General features: G+C 32.1%; 2 protein-coding genes across 2 annotated transcripts; one reads left to right on the plus strand and one right to left on the minus strand.

Moving 5' to 3' along the window:
- The first annotated feature begins 549 nt into the window (after positions 1 to 549).
- On the plus strand, positions 550 to 3,597 carry LOC148304285 (uncharacterized). Its single transcript, XM_088268713.1, has 3 exons — positions 550 to 909; positions 1,185 to 1,321; positions 1,405 to 3,597. The coding sequence occupies exons 1-3, from the start codon at positions 753 to 755 to the stop codon at positions 1,609 to 1,611; spliced, it is 501 nt and encodes a 166-aa protein (XP_088124839.1). The 5' UTR covers positions 550 to 752; the 3' UTR covers positions 1,612 to 3,597.
- Positions 3,598 to 8,221: 4,624 nt separating this feature from the next.
- Positions 8,222 to 19,859, minus strand: LOC148304286 (uncharacterized). Its single transcript, XM_088268587.1, has 11 exons — positions 19,705 to 19,859; positions 18,205 to 18,281; positions 13,577 to 13,796; positions 12,644 to 12,913; positions 11,839 to 12,031; positions 11,594 to 11,761; positions 11,358 to 11,509; positions 10,921 to 11,238; positions 10,544 to 10,603; positions 10,237 to 10,402; positions 8,222 to 9,210 (listed from the first exon to the last, which is right to left on the minus strand). The coding sequence occupies exons 2-11, from the start codon at positions 18,273 to 18,275 to the stop codon at positions 9,149 to 9,151; spliced, it is 1,680 nt and encodes a 559-aa protein (XP_088124713.1). The 5' UTR covers positions 18,276 to 18,281; positions 19,705 to 19,859; the 3' UTR covers positions 8,222 to 9,148.
- Between the last annotated feature and the right edge of the window lie 285 nt (positions 19,860 to 20,144).

Here is a 20,144-nt window from a genome sequence, read left to right on the forward strand (position 1 = left end):
TATGCAAATATGTATTATTGAAGCTAGTAAATACATTTTTTACTCACATAATTAATTTTATCCAATAGGGTTGGTCTGAAAAATTTTTTAAAACCATTAAATGGAAATATATTGGTTTTTCAAAGTACATGTAGTAAAGCTATTTTTATCCTCCGAGACTTCAAAAAATATATAAAAGATATATTTATAAAAATCAAGAAAAAAATACATTTCCTTTAATATTTTAATATTACAAATCTATATTTCGAAACTGATATTGTTAAAATCGTTAAATAATTTTCTATATGACATGACACTTCTGCGATATAACATGGAACATTCAGTAATAACCTTATTTTTATTCAAAATGTAATTTATCTTTCAATTTTACTAAATGTATTTGTAGAAACTCAGCTGTTTACTATACTTAAAATATATTTAATGATTGTTCATAAATAAACACGCTAAAAACGTATGTATCGTACATGTATCTAAAGATTAATTTTCCATGTTGAGTAGTTTTAACCGTGGTCAGACTGTAGCGTGTCATATGCTTTTTCTCTTTCTCTTATGGCTATTTCATCTTCCCGCAGAAAATAGGGTGTCGGAATCTGTTCTATAACCTTTTTATTAATTTTTATATTTATTACGAAGTCAAGATGATTCTTTTATGATAATTACGGAATAAATTTAAACTTATGTCTAATAATGTGACGGTAAACGCTACTGTGTGTGTTTTTCTTCGTCGGTAATAAAAGAATTTTGCATTCAACATGGCTTCAAATAGAGGAATTCAGATCGGATCAGCGTGGTTTCAGAGGAAATTAAATCTGCGACCTCAACACAGAGGCGTTCATTTAGTAACCGAAGAGATTCTAAAGCAAATTCCCGAGTTGTCTCAGTTTTCTGTGGGTCTCTGTCACATACAAAGTGAGTATATTTTTCTCGAGAAATGTCGCATGGTCAAAAACTCACCCCCTCCCACTCACGAAGTTTGCTTCGAATATTATAAAATATGTATCGCTTATTTAAATTATGTTTATAACGGTGACCTTATGTTTCCACCGCAATACTCACAATAATCTGTTCAGCGCTCGAGTGTACACCGACGCGCTACTTTCGCGCTTGTCATTCTGACAGGGAAGCGCATAATCGTTCCAGTAGCTGACATTTGTACACCAATGATGATTTTGAATTAATTTCAGTAATGCACACTTCCGCTAGCCTGGCATTGAACGAGAGTTGGGATCCTAATGTACGAGATGATATGGAAATGATGTTAAATAAAATAGTCCCCGAAGGGTTACCGTATCGGCACTCGTGCGAAGGGCCGGACGACATGGTAAGTGCAGTAGAGTAGTGGTAGCGCGTGTTGAGAGAGAGAGAGGGAGAGAGCGGCGAGTAACGAGTTGTGTGGTGTTGCAGCCCGCCCACGTCAAGGCCTGCTTCCTCGGCTCCTCGCTCAGCATCCCCATCACGGACGGCAAGCTGAACCTCGGCACGTGGCAGGGCGTGTGGCTGTGCGAGCACCGCAACCACGCGGGCTCGCGCAAGGTGGTGGTCACGCTGTCGGGCTGCCCGCGGGACTCGCCCCTGTCGCCCGTGTCGCCGCTGGCCTCGTGCTCCAGTTAGGAGCGGCCGGGGGGTAGCCACACCCCCCACACGCCGCACTCGCGCTCTTCCTCCAAGGCCACGCGCAGATAAGCCGTCGAGGCGCCCAGACACTAGTGCAGTGCTCGCCGTGGCCGTCAGACTATGCCTTGTGTTTAGTGGATAGTTGGAATAGAGTGAAGCGGTTCTAGGTGACCGACAGGAGCGTGGTGCCGGCTAGATACTGTAGTCACCTTGCACTCCCATTGTTTTCTCTTCTATGTCCACTAATTACTTATACTCTATTCTCGACACGACAATATGTAAATAAGATTATTAAATTATCCAACTATTTGATAGTACATACCATAGATATCGTTGAATTTTGTAAATAAAATGACAGAAATTTAAGAAATAATTGATTGTTCCATTGATGCGTCTTGACAATATGTACATAGAACAATACAGGAATATTGAACTTTTTTTATATTCAGTGATAAATTTGTTTGGTGTTTTGCAAACTTTGTTCGGTATTAAATGGTGCATACTAGATTGACGGCCACTTTGTACTCCACACTTCAGCGGGATGGATGATTGATATGGCTAGAATGGAAATCCCCGGTGGCTACTTTTCAGTTTAGTTTGGAGACATGTAGACTTTAGCGATACATGTGTATTGAGTCCAATTCGGCGATGCAGATAATACTGATAATGGTAGATGTAGAGCACTCCAGCGGGTAAATGGCATCTCGAGCATACCTGAATGTTGCTATAATTTAGTTCCCTATCTATTGTTATGTACTAGCGTACTAGGCTTCCAGCCAGATATTGTTTGCTCGTGATCCTAATGTCCCGTTAGTATCTCAGTTAGTAGGTATTTCCCTTTCAGAAACATTAGTCCATATTGAATCATATTGCCGTAAAGTGCTTCGATTGGTGGTCTGGGACTAGTGCTTGCCTTTCTGTACGCGTAGTATTTATGTAACTTATTGTCCATTCCTTTCACCTTGCAATGAAACGCAGAAGAGTAAGTGATCATATTTAAGAATAGAAGCTATTTTATATTTTCATACACTTGACCATTTTTTCCAGTTGTAGACTTCACATTTAATATTGTATTAAGGAATTAAAGTTACCCAAATGGATGGGTATGTATACATTGCATTATGGAAGTGATAGAAAGTAAATGGGTTTGATAAGCACCATTGGAAGTGTCACTCTCGCAACCTCTAGTATAATCCAAACATTGGTTTTGGTAATATCTGCAATCAGTGTAAAGTTTTTATAAAATTTTAATACAGTGTGTAAATATGTATAGGCAGATGATGTAAATAATAAAAATATACACCATGTGTTCACACATTACTTACACGTGTGCGTGTTTGTGTGCGTGCGTGATTAGGATTTCACTCATTTTCCTTCCTTATTAAGCTATGTCCTTTTTCTTTTATTTTAAACATCATATCAAATTGATGCTTTGAACTTACAGCATTGTATTCATATTATTATAGATTGTATTCACGACTAAGAAGGCTCAATATCTGTACCTTCAAACCGTCCCTATATACCCCGATGTTCATTACACCATTTCCCCTACTGCATACTTACCTCATTTCATTTATGTTGCTCTTATTTTCCCATTGCACAATATATCGACTGCTCCAAGGTATACTATTGTATACCACAAAAAGATGTCACTCGAGGATTTAATCATATTTTTAGTGAGTTGCTTGAGTTTTGCCTCCAAGAAAAAATGAAATTATTTGCTAACTAAAAATAAAATGAAATAATAGTTGGAACAACTATTATACACAACAATATGTGGTTTACGATAATATACGTAAGAGAGGTCGATACAACCCTCTATAACAGTGACATCTTGACTTGAGTAAGGATAGATTTTGTATTATTTTTGTTTTATAACATTTAAACAACCCCATATGGTAACACTGAAACATTTTGATGCAAAAAAGTAGCCCTTAAAAGATTAATATAATATAAACACGAAAGAGCTAACAGAAAACAAAATTTATTATATAGCTAAAATATGCAAATGTCTAAAATATGCAAATGGCTAAAATATGTCTTGGAAATGTAATATATTGTACCAGTAATGTTCATTCATTACATTACTGTGAAATAATGTATGTTGCAGGTTAACTAATTTGGGGTGTTACTGTATTTTGTTTTTGTTTGTGCAATATAATTTGATGTGTAGAATACATTGCTAAATAATGTCCAGTGCTTTTTCTCAGGAAAAATTGCTTTATTCATGTTACTTTTATATTTACTTTTTTAAAGAGTTTTTAATAATATATTATTTTTTATCTTTAATATTTATTAAGAATATTTTTCAATGTATGTATCTAGATATGCCCATTGATGAATTATTATTATTTGAAAGATCTCTTCTATTTCCATTATTCTCTAACTGACTAAGTACACAGTATAATTTGAATTGTTTGGGCCCATGTAATTTATACAGTTAGGAGGAACTAAATTAGATAAACATCTATATTTGGTAAGATTATTGAGCTTAAAGATGTAAATATTGCATATTGGGGATATGCGATGGGTAGAAGGCGCACCGTGTACGCAAACATTCCGTCGTATCTGCGAGCATTAGTTACTTTGCATGGCAATATTGTTATCCAATTATGTAGCGTAACATATTGTGGAAGCAACTTTATCTTACCACTAATGTCCACTAACTACATAATTTTAGATAGGAATGAAAATATTTCACTTCTTGTGAAATGCACTGGCATCCAGTGTTCTCTGTTTGTTTATTGTATAAGGAATTATGCACAAATTTTATATTTTAGAAAAGCAATTTTCATATATATTTTTTAATATCATTCCTAGGGTCGTTTAATTTTTATATTCAGATTATTCTGGAATACAGAAATACTCCAATTTATATTATTGTATATTTTAAACCATAATTTTATTGTATGATATTAATAAATTATTTATGATTTAAAATAAATGTTGTTTTGATGTGAAATTGTACAAATTTTATATTATATTGAGTTATTAGAAAATTACTTAAGAAAACGAAAACACCAAGTTGAAAATAAATTGGGGTGTACCTGTATTTAGTTTGGAAAATTTGGAGTTTTGTATCGATTATAATATACATATTGAGTCTCGTGTAGTAATTTAGATGCCTTTGTACCAATAGGTCTTCCATCTCCACCTACCGAGATATGGTTTGCTACAAATGGACTATCAAGTCAAGTGTGGCAACACAGATGCCTATGTACCAATAGGTTTTCCATCTCTATCTGCCAAGTATTGGTTTGCCACAAGCAGACTATGGAGTCCAGTGTGGCAGTGTAGATGCCTATGTACCAATAGGTCCTCCAACTTTTTGTATCGAGACATCGGCGTGCTACACATGAACTATCGAGTCAAGTGTGGCAATGTAGATGCCTATGTACCGAAAGGTCCTTCATCTCTATCTACCGAGACATTGGTTTGCTACAAATAGACTATGCTTAAGCTGTAAAATGCTAAAATTGGACATGGATTATATGAAATTATCACAATAAAATTTTGGACTAATTCGCTTTAAATAATTTGGTATTGATAAATTATTACATATTCTAAATAATTTGGGGTCACCGACTTGCAGAATGGTTTAGTGTTGTGTTTCAGTTTGGCAGTAGGAATGTTGAGTGAGAATCACTAGGCTCTATACCGCTCCGAGCCGAAAATGGGTATCACTTGTAGTTTTTATATCAGGTGTACTTAAGTTTATTTTATTTTCCCTCAATTTTGTACAAAATGTAATACATTCTTAGACATACTGATCCATATGTGGCGGGTAGTGTTTTTATTTTACATGTTTGTAATTATCTCGTTATTGTTGAACGTTGTTTGGGCATGATTACTACCACATGTCACTTTTTCTTGTGAAATTTGTATAAAATTGGTCATCAGTACATTGTACCATAAATGAATGCATTTTCATTAATATAAATATTTGCATATATAGATACACAATTATAAAACCTAAATTAAATATTTGCAAAAATCTATCAAATATTTTCATTTTCTTTGTTCTTTCCCAAATTATAATATTGAATCATGTAAAAATAAACAAAATCGACAAAAATATACATTCAGATTAAAACAAAATATAAAAGAAAAATCTTTACATTTCAATTAAAGAATTACTTCCTGCTCCGGAATTGGAAACATTGCCTTTCCTATGAGTGATCAGGTGCTCTACTTAACTACACTCCAATTATATGGTCTAAATTGCGGAGCCGGATGTATTTGTTTGAATTCATATAATAATGTAAGATTTTAAATTCTTTTATTTATTTGTGAAAAAAATCACAAATAATCGATTTCCAGGTTAATCCGAAAACATAAAAAAAGTAAACAAAGATAAATTTAATACTGCGCTTATGTATACCTTCTTGCTTAGTAAGACGCATGTGTTGACAAGTTACACTTTTTGACTGGCGGAAGCGCCGATCCGGATATTGGCAGGGCTTGCCAAATAATATCCTTTTAATAAAACACTCTCCGTACCATCCATTGTTTACTTTGTGTAATACCACTTTTTTAAACACTTATTTGTGACTACCGGTTTCGGAAAATCATTCCATCATCCGGTCATTGAAATTAAAATGAAATTATTACATTAAAATTATTAAAGTATTTCATCACTTGAAATTTTCATTAACATTTTGTCACGTGGAGAGTGACTAATTTATTTACTAGATATATATTCAACTACTGCATGACTACCTTACCTTTTGGCTTTTGTTAATGACTACAAAACCATTGCATTATTGAGATCTTCGTAAGATGATTCATTACTTTTTCTACTGATCATGCCTTTGGCGCTATCCGATGTTCTCACAAAATCTATAAATTTTCTCTTTTCATTAATGATGTCCCATATAGTTTAATCACCAACATTATATTCATTCAACAAATATTTGACGGTTGCACTATTTTCAAAGTTTTGAGTTTTTGTTCAAGCCATAAACATGATATAAAAGTTAGATTCTTTCACTGCGGACAACAAATGTGTTCGGCCCTCACACATGTTTTGGCATTATTTTTTGGGGTCTTCCGACGCTTCTTTTAATCTTCCAAGGTCTCCATCTCTTAATTTTTGGGGTCCTGTCTTGCAATATGTCCTGCCCATTGCTACTATTACTACTATTGTAAAATATTTTTGTTTTTGTAAAATAGTATTTCAATGACTCAAATGTCCTGGATAATCCCCTTCCCGGTTAACCCGACCCCGGAAAATCGAGGGTGTACTGTAATTAATAATTTAGCAACAGTAATCCGACAAAAGTATCAACTAACAATTTTAGGTCAACCTTGGATATTTATTTATTTTGTGCAACATTTGGTGAAGAGTTAAATGATAGTATTATATTCCGCAAAAACTGTTCTCAAATGTAACTGGAATCATTTGTCGATTCGGACCACAAATTATGTAATAGGCAGTTGAATATATTTTAGTTAACAAAGTATGCAGTATACTGTTGTCAAACCGCCTCAATATAGTTTTTGAATCCTTGATGTTAATTGGGGAATGTCCATATTTTTTCTTTAAAAAATAACCATACGGGTTTTAATCTGGACTCTACAGTAAATATCAACATTAGTTTGTTTTATTACTCATATTTATTTAAATTTAAGAAAAAAAAAATATATATGTAAAAATACTTTTACTAGCCGACCAGGTATAACTATTCTCTGTCGGAATTTGAATTCACACAAATGAAGTCTGCTGTATTTCTGGTTGCAATATAATTCATTAACTTCATACGAGGTATGTTAAAAAAATAAGGTGACTTTAAATTTCATAGGCTCAATCTTCAATTTATTTTTATTTTTATGTTGGTACACATATCCCCAAAAAGTGATATTATCAGCCTATTTTGGTTTGATATACATGGCATATTTTGGTATGTTTGACAATTTTTTTATATTTAAAACGATGGATTAAAGAATCGTTGTGTTAAATTTTGTGTGAAAAATAATATTCAATGTTCCAACGCACTTCAAATAGTCACTGTTGCATTTGGAAAGTCTACTTTGAGCAAATAAAATGTTTATAAATGGTGCAAACTCTTCTTAGAAGGCTGAATAGATGACGATGCCCGCCCTAGATGCTCCGGCACATCAACCGATGAAAACATTGATGCTGTGAAGAAAATTGTTGTGGAGAATTGTGGAATCACTATTAGAGAAATTGGTGAAGATGTTGGCATATTGGATGTTTCATTCTATGCAGTTTTGGGCATGAAGCGGCAGCAAAGTTTTTTCCGAAATTGCTTAATCTTAATGAAAAGATAGCATGAGCATCGCTCAGGAAAACAACACCATAATCATACCCCAACTACCATATTCACTAAACTTTATCCCCTGTGACTTTCCTGTTCCCAAAACTGAAAACACCCATGAAAGGACAGAGTTGTGCCACGATTAAAGAGATAAAGATACCCCCAACCCCATACAAAAAAGCTCACATAAGCTTCTAAGTGCTTCAAGGATTGGAAAAAGCACTGGCACAAGTATGTATATTATATCTGAGGGGGTTTACTTTGAAGGGGACAAAAGAGATGTTGATGAATAAATAAATACTTATTGAGAAAAATAAAGTAAAGAAAAATAAATTTCAGATATAGATTTATTCTATATATACATAATGCACCTCATGCATTAATTAGTATTTGATCAGTACATATTGTAATTTTTATTGAATAACACCAGTAGTTAGTTTTTATTTTGGTAAAAATTTAAGAGTTTTTATTTTCTAATAAACTTGGTTCAGTGTTAGTTAACTGCATTACAGAATTGAGGAACTATTATTTTATATTTTAACTTATTTAAATTTATTGTAAAATAAACATTAATACATTCAATATTACTATTTTTATAAGCTACATTATATTTGTTATGGATATGTGATGTATTTCCACTCACAGAATATAATAGTCGAGAGCAGCACTGTATCGTTGCTTCGTTGCTAGAAAGGCACATTGACAGCACATTGATATATCATTACACAAAACAAATAATAGTTTTATTCAGAATTATTATAACCCCTGTTGATTTATCTTTGTTACATACTTCTAGAATAAATAAATGGATATTCAGTAGAATATTAAACCGCAGTAGCGGTTACAAATTTTTGAGAGATATTTTTTTTTCAAAAGTAGTCAGTCCTACGCCAGGGGTTGGTTGTATTGAAATATATTTTTTTTAATATTGTATACCACCTAGGTAAAATTACTGAATGGTAGTCAAACTAGGTAAATATTTTTAGTCTGGTTTTTGTTTTTGGAAATGAAATACATACATTAAATTTTTTCACGAAAACTTGGGTCATGGTATATGTATCAATATGGCTTTCCGTTAGCGATTTGTGAATTACTTAAAACTACAAAGTCCATATTCTTTATCTAAGTTATGTTTACCTACTAAAGCGTAATTACTTAGCGATCTTTTACTTTTGTTAATTTAATCTTGAGAATATGAGCTTTTAAGGTCCTGACAAGAAGCTGCAATATATAGATGGTTAAATTTGTTTTGGAGTTTAGTTTTTACCGTCAGCTATCTGCTCAGTTTTAGGTATATTATGTGGCCCGGGTCCTGCTTCTGCAGAAAAAAAACAGTAAGATCGTAAGCCACATACAAAAATAATTTTCAACACTTTTTTATTGTACCGAACAGTGGATATTATCATTGAGCGATAAAATATCTTTATATATATTAGGTAGATAAGATATATTAGAACAAAGAATGTCCAGATTTCCATATTCCCTTAGCATAAACAGATGCTTTGTCTCTGTTAAGATACCTCGTATATTATAAAAATAATTTTGTGTAGAACATTGTGAGCAGTGTTAAATAACCCTTTCTCTACGCCTATGATTTAAGCATGCATTATCTGTGCGTGGGTCTGTTTTTAAGAAATCATTAACTTTAAATATAGATGGTTCCAATGATTGTATATTTGGAGTCCTGGCACGGAAGTGAGCTGCTTAATACGGAGTCCCTTACCTTAAGGGGCTCTATTATTTACCTCTCAGAAAATGTCACCTGGCTCACTCCCATACCAAGACTCCGAATACACACCTAATTCGACTTCACTCCCCATTGGTGACTTATTTCAAATCAATCTACTATGATGATACTTAAAAGTATATGTCACACGGTATAAGATTATATTCTTATTATACATATCATATTCTGTATTTTCCACATGATCAATAAGAAATGTTACATATTGCGTCCTGTACCTTAAACTCGACTCGTGGAAACTTGTAGATCCTAAACCATATTATATTATTGATTGAATTGGAATTTACATTATAGCCACTTTGAAACAACAAATCTTGTACATTTCCATATTACCTGTATGTCACACGTGTTTAACATGCAAGTGTTCTAAAGACAATCAATAAAATTTATCATTTTTACATGACTAATGCGATAAATTTTCTTTCGCAATATTTTGAGTTTGTCCAAATCTTTGTTCACAAATTGTGGGTCCACTTAGGAGTTATTTATATTGTTATCTCAACATAGACGAGGAATAATATGGAAGTCTGGGCATTTACGGGGCATACCACCTGTCGTAGGCTGGTTTAATGAATTACTTTATTGTGATTTTTTTAATACCTTTAATTTTGGACTGGACAGTTAGGAAGCTGGATTTTATATTGTCCAATGCGTCGCCGAGCCCGAGTTTGATCTGATTAAACTCTTGAGTTACCAAAGACAACCTTCCTAGTAGATAATTCAGATTTTCATCAACTTCAGTCATTCTTGACGTTATCATTCCAACCTGTTATGAAAGAGCATTGATGTTGTTTAGTAAATAAAATAAAAGAACTACATTGTGGATTAAATTGAGGCGCAATAAGTTGGCTTATTGTAAATAATAATGTTCAATTATTTTTGTCTGAAAAATAATGGTATCACTAACCTTTCCTTCCATGCTGTCCATTGTGGTAACCGTGCCATTGACATATTGCTCTGTTTGTGCCTACAAAGAAACAAATTAAATGAGTTTATAATATGTATACATTTTTTTACAAATTTACTTTATGTGTGTAAAATTCTCAAATATTCAATTAAAATTTGTCAATAATCAGCTTCTTTGATAACTGGTATTAATCAATCTACATTATTCTTGATTTGAAATGATATTCAATCGTTGCCAATAATACAAAAGCCTTTAACTGATTTTTGTTGTAAAGAATAACCCTTAGTTTTTGGGATCTCTTCTATCATTGACATGTGTTATAGTAACACCGATTTCTATTTTGAGGTAGTTAACCTAGTACGATATAATTAACTTACCTGCAATCTATCCAAAGCAGTGTTACTCGCTGTGACCTGCTGATACATAATGCCTATCTGCCTCCACACTTGCGATATTTCATGTTCAATTTTGGAGCTCAAATTCGAGAGAGCTCCTGTTTGACTATCTACAATAGAATGTTCTATTTCGTCAAACCTCTGGTTCACCGTTTGGTTGAGGTCTTTGCCTTGTCCTGTTACAAGGGCTCCTACTTCCAATAATATCTGATGTATACCGTACTCGATCCTTCGTTTTGTATCCATAACATTATCAGCTGTTTGTATCATGACTTTTTCTCCTTTCGATAGCGCTTGAACCTGAAATAAATGTACGTAAGAACACTAATATTCATTTTCATTAAAAAAAATTAAATGACACACCATCACATTCAACCAAAAAAGTGTGGCTGTAAAAATATAAGAAGTTGAATGTTTACCTCCGTTCTGAGTTGTTCGTAGCTCTTCTTAACATCAGAGTGCATGCTTTCTGTCATAGTACCGGTGTCCGTTAGGCTTTTGGTGACTTCATCTTCTGATTGTTGGAAGGTTGTCTTCATATCAGCCAGCTGAGATTCTAGTTTCATGAATCCTGCAATATGGTTCATTTAAATATTATGGGAATATTCAAGTTTACATACATTGATCAACAAACAAATTATGTATTGTAACTTGCCCTTCTCTGAGCTGCTCAATTGGTTATAGCTCGTTTCCTGGATAACCCCCACTGTTTGGTTCTTCAGATTGACAGTTTCATTTTTGGTTGGTAAATCTTTTATAGCTTCTTCAATGTACTGCACAGACTTCTGTATATTTTGCATGTTAGTTTGCTGTTTTTCAAGAGCTGAAAATTTAATTTGCTACTATAATTTTAAAAATATATATATATTTAACACATCTTCTTATCAATTTATCCATTACCTAATGTCATTTTGTTATGCCACGCTTCATCTGCTAATGAAATCTCTCCGTACGGGTCAGGCTCCGTATTTATTTTTGAAATGTTGACATGGTATTCCATAAGTTTGGAGTCATACTTAGTTAGTAATTTTTCAGTCTCATCAATATGTTTGATAAAGAGCTCTTCCTGCATGTTAGGCTCTTTAGTTACAGGCTAAAATAAATAACAATATTTATAATTTCACTTATAAATGTAATTAATACTGAGAATCGCCAACGTTGTGATTCTTTCGTTTATGGCTCTAGAAATAACTTCATTATATATTTTATGATTACGAAATGATATGACCAGTTTCGAAATGTTAACTCATTTCAGATGGGTATTTTTTACGCCTGCGGACCACTGCCGACGGGATTTGATAGTTATGAACATATAGTTCAGACAATAATAAAGAGATTTAATATTCATATAAAAACTTTGGATAGTTCCTACTTTTCTGCTTTTGAAATGAGGCCGGCGCAGAAGAAAAAAATACCCTTCCTGTCCTTAGGCATCAATCGACCGAACAGGTAGAAATACCTTTCCCGTCCGAAGTGTGTTAATTAGTTATGAGGAAGAAGTTATTTTTTATGTTATTGTTAAAAAAATAACTTGGATTATGTAATTACTTTTTTTTTACATGGAAACCTTACGTGGTGATGCATGCTTGTTTAAAATGATTTATGTTTATTTTTCAATTCTTTAGAGTTTGAACCGCTATTTTTTTTTTTATAATACTCTATCACTGTAATCAAATATCACTGTGGATAAAAATAATAGTGTTACCTTTTCTTTTTGAGTATCCTTCAGATTCATTACAGCACTTTTGATACTGTCGACTATTTTTGTTACGCCATCTAGTTTACTGTTCAGTTTATCTTCTAATGCAGAAATTTTGGCATTGGTTGAATTTGTGTCCGGTTGTGGAATAACTATTCCATCTATTTCTGTTTTAATGAGATTAGCAATACCAGCACTCCAAGAGTTCAGAGTTGTTTGAATTGTAGTAATAATTTCATTAGTTTTTTGCAACTGCTGTTTTTCTCGTTCGTCTTTCTAAAATGAAGTGATTTGTTTAAAAAGTTATCATACGATTTGTAGATACTCCATATTAAATATATTGAACCCTTTCCAGCAGAATCTTTTTGAAACACTGTAAAAGAGCTTACTATACAATATTATTGATTTGAACAAAATATATCTTTCACAATTTTGCAAAATAAAAATAGAACTTCATCCTATAAAAGAAGATGTTCACAACTTTGCAAAATAAAAATAGAACTTCATCCTATAAAAGAAGATGTTTACAATTTTGCAAAATAAAAATAGAACTTTATCCTGTAAAAGAAGATGTTCACAATTTTGCAAAATAAAAATAGAACTTCATCCTGTAAAAGATGATGTTCACAATTTTGCAAAATAAAAATAGAACTTCATCCTGTAAAAGAAGATGTTTTGACCCCTACGATATTGTGTTATATAGAGCTTATCCTAAAATTTTTTTACTAACACATTTTATTATTGTTAACAAGCTCCAAAATATTGGGCTCTAAGCTCTAGAAACCAAAGCAACCCATAAAAGGATATGAATATTACTCTGATTCCGATAAATTTGATTTGAAAGATGTAAGATATATTTTTCAATGGAAAGTAAAAAAGGAAGGAAGTGTAATAATAGTAACATAATTTTTTATTAAAATATGAACTTATCCTTCTGACCTGTATCAGTATGGTTTCAACATTGGACAATCTCTCGTCTAGTCTAGATATAGCTCCTTTGAGTGGATCAAGTGATCTGTGGCGTTTGTCTAAACCTGCAAGGGCTTTCTTAAGTTGCTCCCCGAGTGCTTTTTCTCGCAATTCATGTCTTTCTAATTTGTCTTCTGAACCTCTGACCATGTGCACCAGTGATAACATAGCATCTCTAATGTCTTCATGCCTGGAAAATAAAATAAATTATCGCATGCAATCCAAATGCAATTAAAATGCAAACATACCAACATGGTATACTGTAACATTTCCAGTGTTTCCCAATGGTATCTTGTATATTTTTAAACTCAGTTTGGTTTAAGCATATATACAGGATGTTCTATCGGTCGATGATCAACAAAGGATGGCGATAGAGGACTTTAAGGGCTATCAAAACAACCTCTATGCACAGCAAAATCTGTAAGTAATGTTTATCACTTTATTTTGTAATACAGACAATAAAAATAAAATAATGTTTACTTTTAATGATTATCTACCAAAATTAATATGCACATAAAAAGATACTCAAGTTTTTAAAAAATTTCAGGGTTGTGTTCATTGAATAAAAAATTAGGCTAGAATTCTCCAGAGGGGTGACAAATAATATGAAGAATATAGAAAAAAAATCATAATTATTTCCTCAAATAATTAAAATGGGGTTTATTGGTTTGAGCAAGGAAACATCTTATTTCTAAGATTTTTAATTTTTTTATTTGACGGTTATGGATATAATAAAATTCAAAATGGGCACAGATAAGTAATCGAAAATCTGGATGTGTAATTATTTGCTGGAATATGCACATATAACATAAACTTTAAATACATCACAAAGTCAGATATTGTTTTGTTTAAAGGATTAACCAGCAAAGCTTCTATTTGTAGAAGCTTGTCTGCAGGTAGGATAATAAGGACAGGGAAGGTAAATGTGAAAATACATCACAAACACCCAGACCAATTGAAAATAAATTTTTCTTTGTTTTGCAATTGGCGGGAATCGAACCCGCGACGTCAGTTTTGCAGACGAGAGTCTACCCAACTACGCCTCGGCGTGAAGTAAAAATGGAGTACTTTCAATTTATGGGCTTTTTTTATAATATCTATGTTTGTTGATTGTTTCAGACCCTTGATGATGAGTAATGATTACATGTGAATAAATATTCGTATTGGCCGCGCGCACATAAAAGACAACGTTCGGTAACTCCGCTTCCGATCTGTATAATGCCGATATTTATAAGGTGGTTCCTTGGAGGATTTTTTCGAAATCACATCTCTCCGAAAATCATGAATTTGTAAATTAAAAGCAAAATCGCACGGTTCTCGAGTAAAAATAATACAAATTGTTAATTAAAAAATTTCATCTGTAAAATTACCATAATGTAAGATTTTTAGTTTTGTTTTGGGGCGGCTGAATGGTACTTCCATGATTTAAAGTTATTTATAATATTTAGAAAAGAGTTAGGTTTTGTAAAATGCCTGGTATGAAGTTAATATTATTTGTCCGCCTTCACAGTGCAGTAGTTCTGAATGTACTTGGTTCGATTTCTAGGAATTTTAAAATTCATTTTTTACCCTAATATTTATTTAATAATACTCTGCACTGGTAACTAAAGCGCAGGATTGCCTTGCCTTAGTGTAACTGAGATCAATATAGCATCGCGTCAATATGATGCATTGGCCTATGCACCATTGGGTGCGGATAAGGGTTAAAGGAACGATATAAGAACATTGTTAAACTATGTCGACCTTTGCCTTGCCTCGTTTGTAGAGCGAACTTTTCAGGAAATATTAAAATTTCATCCATGCCGGCTGTGAAAATAGTAAAAAAGTAGTGAATAAGTACGTGTATCACTTTGAATATCATCTTTGATGGAGAATTTAAAAAAATATATACTCTTACCGTTCGAAAAGTTGATGAACTCTTGATGTCTATAATAAATATCAAGTCGCAGTATTTTGCCTAAATTATCACAAACTGTTTCGTCCCCGCCTTTCATGATGTTATAGTCCATTTACATCAGATGGTCATGAATGGTAAGTATTGTTCCCGATCCCCTCTTTAAAAATATTCTTAAAATAGTTGGCCAGTAGGAAATGCGACATGAAATAAGCATTAGTTATAATAACAGTCAGTGATTTAGTTTCTCGGATTTATGCGGTTTGAAAGCTAAAATTAAGTCAGCTTAAAAAAAGCCGCCATTATTTGTATTGCAAAAAATACATATCGGAAAAATATTTTTTAAAATAAAATAATGAATACAAACATAACAAGTGTTTAATCCCAATGATCAATGCCAAGATATTATCGATTTCTCAATGAGTAAATGATTAAAGCCAATACTAAATGTCTATGAAAAATATAGCCCCCTAGAGCAGGAGAGGAGCGCACTTAAAGAAAGTGAGAAATTTACGCCAAGTGGGATTTTTTGGGTTAGGCTAAAAAAATCTCACTCCCAGCGATTTGGCGATTTCTCCTACTCCATCTCGTCGGCGAATATTTTTAGAGATAAATAATTAGCTCCAAAGAGCTGCATTCAATGGCAGTCATTCCTAGCTTAGGTATTGATGTACCCCAAATCCAGTAGGTACATATGTTATAGCGAGCAGAATTAAATTATTTTTGAATTTCGTTTCGAGGATTGCATGTTTTTTTTTTAGATAAATATTTGTGTTTTTATTATTTCCAGAAATATTTCAATTTCATACTATTTCTGTTAGCCTAAGCGGCTCATTATTAGAAATAGGTATCGAATTGTGGTAGAGTGGGTTCGAACCGAGAAACTCTGACTTAAGAGTCCGCGACACTAACCACGGGACCACAACCCGACACGTCCATATTTTGGTTTAGCTAGAGCTCCCACGAAGTGTCATTTACATCGAAAATTATTATCAAATTATGTACCTACTATTAAAAGGATAATGTGTCTAAATAGGTACTCGTAGAATCGATTTGGAAACCGTGCATATTTTTCTGCTGTATTATAATTTTTCGGATTGTTGCAATAATTTTCTTTATCCATAATCATATATTTTATTGAAATATATGAGTTATTATCTAAAAGCAGTGTCTTCTACTAGGGTAGCAAAAAATTCAGCAAACTCCAATTTTTTCCCCCAGTGCCCCTATAATAAAATTCCCCGGCGACCCCAAGCGGGCGATGGCGCCCATCTTGGCAATGGCTGTAAAGTGCAAATGAGGGAAAAAGGATAAAAAATAATAAAATGTTTCACTTCTTCTCATTAAACGGAACGAATTCCTAAAATAAATAAATCGTTCTACTATTTCAGCTATACATATAATATTGAAAATGAGTTTTTTAACGTTAAGATTACAATAATATTATTATATACTGGTTCGTCAAATGAATTTGATGTTTACGTTACTGACGGCAATACCAACATGATGTAGAAGATCACCTGCAGAGGCTTTCGTCAAGAATCTACTTTTACACCTCACAATAAATATACCCTTCTCCTGGTTTCCCATACTTGTCGTAATAATCAATTTATATAAATTTATACAATTTATATAAATTCAATTTATTTCAATTAAAGTGTTAATGACAAAAATAAGTATATTTTATCCATAAAACGATCACTAAAATAATCTTGCTGATAAAAATCTGCCGCATGCACTTCGTAAATCTCATAAAGGCTGCACAGATATTGTTAAACTGAAACGCAATAAAAAAATATTTATTTGTAAGCCAGACTTCCTTAATGCAGCAGACGGGATTAACTACTGCTATTGATAAACAGGATGCACCATTTATTACCTTCATATGTTCATTTTATAGCTATTATATATACAGATATAAACTCGAACACAGAGGCCTTCGACCGTCAATCTCTTGTCGGCATATCTTTGTACAATTGAGGCGCCAGTATGGGATGGTAGGTACTTACTACACAATATTGTTTGTGAACCGAATGCAAAAAAACAATGATAGTAAAACGAGAAAAATTATGTTGAAATCGTCCATTTACTTACATATTTAATGAATTGATTTGTATAGCGAGCATTGCAAAAATACAATTTTATATATTTACATTTACACATACATGGTGGAGCTCGTAACAAAGCTTGGTCTTAAAAAAAACTAAATTAATACGTACTAACATGTTACTTACATTAATCTATGTTACTTATTGTGTTTTATAAACTTGCACTCCGGGATTTGATTTAAAAATATCCCATTGGGTACGGATAGTGGTTAAAAGAAAAAAAAAGAAACGTGAATATTTTTGTCCATTTTTATACTTTATAAAATGTTTTCATTAAAATTGGCCATTTAAAAAAAAATAGTACTAGCTGTTGGATTGAAAAATTAAGTTTGTTTATGTCACGTACACGGTGGGAAGGTCTGGTTTTTATTCGCCTCTAAAATCCGACAGTATTATGTTTATTGCAGTTTTTAGCAGGATTTTTTATAATTTTTTTTTTATAATCGACGATTGTCTAATTATAGTGGCAAAATATAGTTCACCTACAATAGTGTGTGTTATACATAAAGTTATATCGTCTGTTTTCGGTTACTGTTACTACAAACAGTACATACTTATATACAAGGAGTTAAAACGAGTATTAAAAAATTACTTACGTGACTTCCCTGGCGAGGTTGTATGGAAATATTGAAACAGCGAGCACTAAGAAAATTGCAAAAATCTTCATATTTGCCTGAAATTAAATGATTAGTTTTAAAAACAAAATTACAATAATAAAAGTTATCATCATTTTGAGTGTGTCCAAATACTTGTTCACAAATCTAGATTATCTCCAATTACAGACGTTATTTTTCATATGATTTTTTGACATCGTATAAAAAATGAAGAATAATACATATAGAATTGGTGAATATTACACGTGTGTAAAGTAATCACTTAAACCAGCCTATGACGGTCGTAAGCACTGTAAATGCCCAGACTTTCATATTCTTCATCTTTGATGAGATGTCAAAAAATAATATGAAAACTTAACGTGATTTCAATAAAACATTTTTATAATATAATACTTTTTACTATATTATGTTTTATGTACTTGTACGCCTATCTATTTTATATTCAAAAATTACGAGATTTTGGTGTGATTGAAATAATGTTTTTTCGAAATTTTATATGCTTCAACCGCACGAACACACCTACGTTACAAGGAAAATTAACGATATAAATTAGATAATAATTAGGACTGTGAATTAAAATGAAGTACAAACCGATATTAAAAAAAAATATGTCATTTAATTCATTAATATCTTTTTGATTCTCATTTTATTTAAATTTACAATTTTTACGGGTGCCCATAAATTATTTTACCTACTACTACTACTAAGTATTATCAATGAACAAAACTAGTAAGAGGCCAAATTCACTGTTTATCTTAGCACAACTCATTTTAAAGGTTTAATAAGTTTATAAGACTCACCTATCCTTAATATATTATTTTAAATACATATGATTAAATTAAATGGTCAGTATCAGTGAACGTTTTTTTAAATAAAATAACAAGCTTTCCAATACATATAATTTTCTCATTCCCAGTCTTCACATTTACGCTAAGATTAATGTGAACAATAGTGTATTTTTGTAACTTATGTAATGAATAGGTAATTATTATTCATATCATTCGACAAGTAGAAATACTGTGCCTAGTAAAAATTAATTAATCGATTTAATTAATAAAACGGGTCTGTGTGCGTAATACATATTTCCATTCGACGAAGCTGACCCCGATGTGTTGGTTATCTTTGGGTCAAAAGAACTCTTTATAGTTAATTCAATATTATAAATGTTCTACATACTTGATTACAATTCAATATGAATAATCTTTTATTAGTTTAATTTACTTTTAGTACATTTATTCAGAATAATGCAATGAAGTTTATATATACATAATGGAAATAATAAAAATGTGTAATCATCCTCTTTACATACAAGTTTAAAATTATGATTTGAAAAAAAAACGTTAAAATATTAGTTTTAATATTAATTTTAGTATTAATGCATTTGATAAATAAAGTATTTTTTAAAGTTAGGTAAAAAAACTGCGTTAAGAAAAAATTTTCAAACCAGTTATTGTTTAAAATATGGGAAAAATATTTAATTACCTTTTTTATGAAGTTGTATTATGCTATTGGTGATATGTAAACACTAGCAATTTTTTCACTGATAAATCTTGAGCGACAACAAATTATCTAAATAACGTAAGGTCAATAGTCAGAATCAATATCAGTACCGTCGTCAACAAGTTTACATTCAGACTGAACACTGAAATTCACATACAAATTCCTGCATCCACCCGTATCCTATTTTAGAAATTCTCAGGGCTGTACTGGAGTTTGTTATTACTCCAAATTAGTACATTTTGTCAGTTAATTAATTGTTATTTAATTGCGGAGGGTGAGAATACGCTATTGGAAATTATTTATTTACATTTGATTTCTAAATATTGTAGTATTTTTCTTTGTTGAACGTGGGATTTCGCGACCGTGCAAGAAAGAGGATGAAAAAAGTTTTTTTTGTTGTTTTGAAATCAAATCACGCTGGA

Source organism: Brachycentrus maculatus, unplaced genomic scaffold (assembly GCF_059751285.1).
Source record: "Brachycentrus maculatus isolate JH-2025_06_01 unplaced genomic scaffold, ASM5975128v1 h1tg000326l, whole genome shotgun sequence".
Lineage (NCBI taxonomy): Eukaryota > Metazoa > Arthropoda > Insecta > Trichoptera > Brachycentridae > Brachycentrus > Brachycentrus maculatus.

Bases quoted from the DNA above. Each gene is read 5' to 3' on its own strand.
- LOC148304286 (XM_088268587.1), bottom strand. From the start codon at position 18,275: ATGAAGATTTTTGCAATTTTCTTAGTGCTCGCTGTTTCAATATTTCCA. The intron at 12,914-13,576 runs GTCAGAAGGATA...ACTTCATTTTAG, and splicing joins TTGAAACCATACTGATACAG to AAAGACGAACGAGAAAAACA. The intron at 9,211-10,236 runs GTATTAAAAAAA...TTTTTTCTGCAG, and splicing joins TGTCCAGTCCAAAATTAAAG to AAGCAGGACCCGGGCCACAT.
- LOC148304285 (XM_088268713.1), top strand. From the start codon at position 753: ATGGCTTCAAATAGAGGAATTCAGATCGGATCAGCGTGGTTTCAGAGG. The intron at 910-1,184 runs GTGAGTATATTT...AATTAATTTCAG, and splicing joins GGGTCTCTGTCACATACAAA to TAATGCACACTTCCGCTAGC. The intron at 1,322-1,404 runs GTAAGTGCAGTA...GTGGTGTTGCAG, and splicing joins GCGAAGGGCCGGACGACATG to CCCGCCCACGTCAAGGCCTG.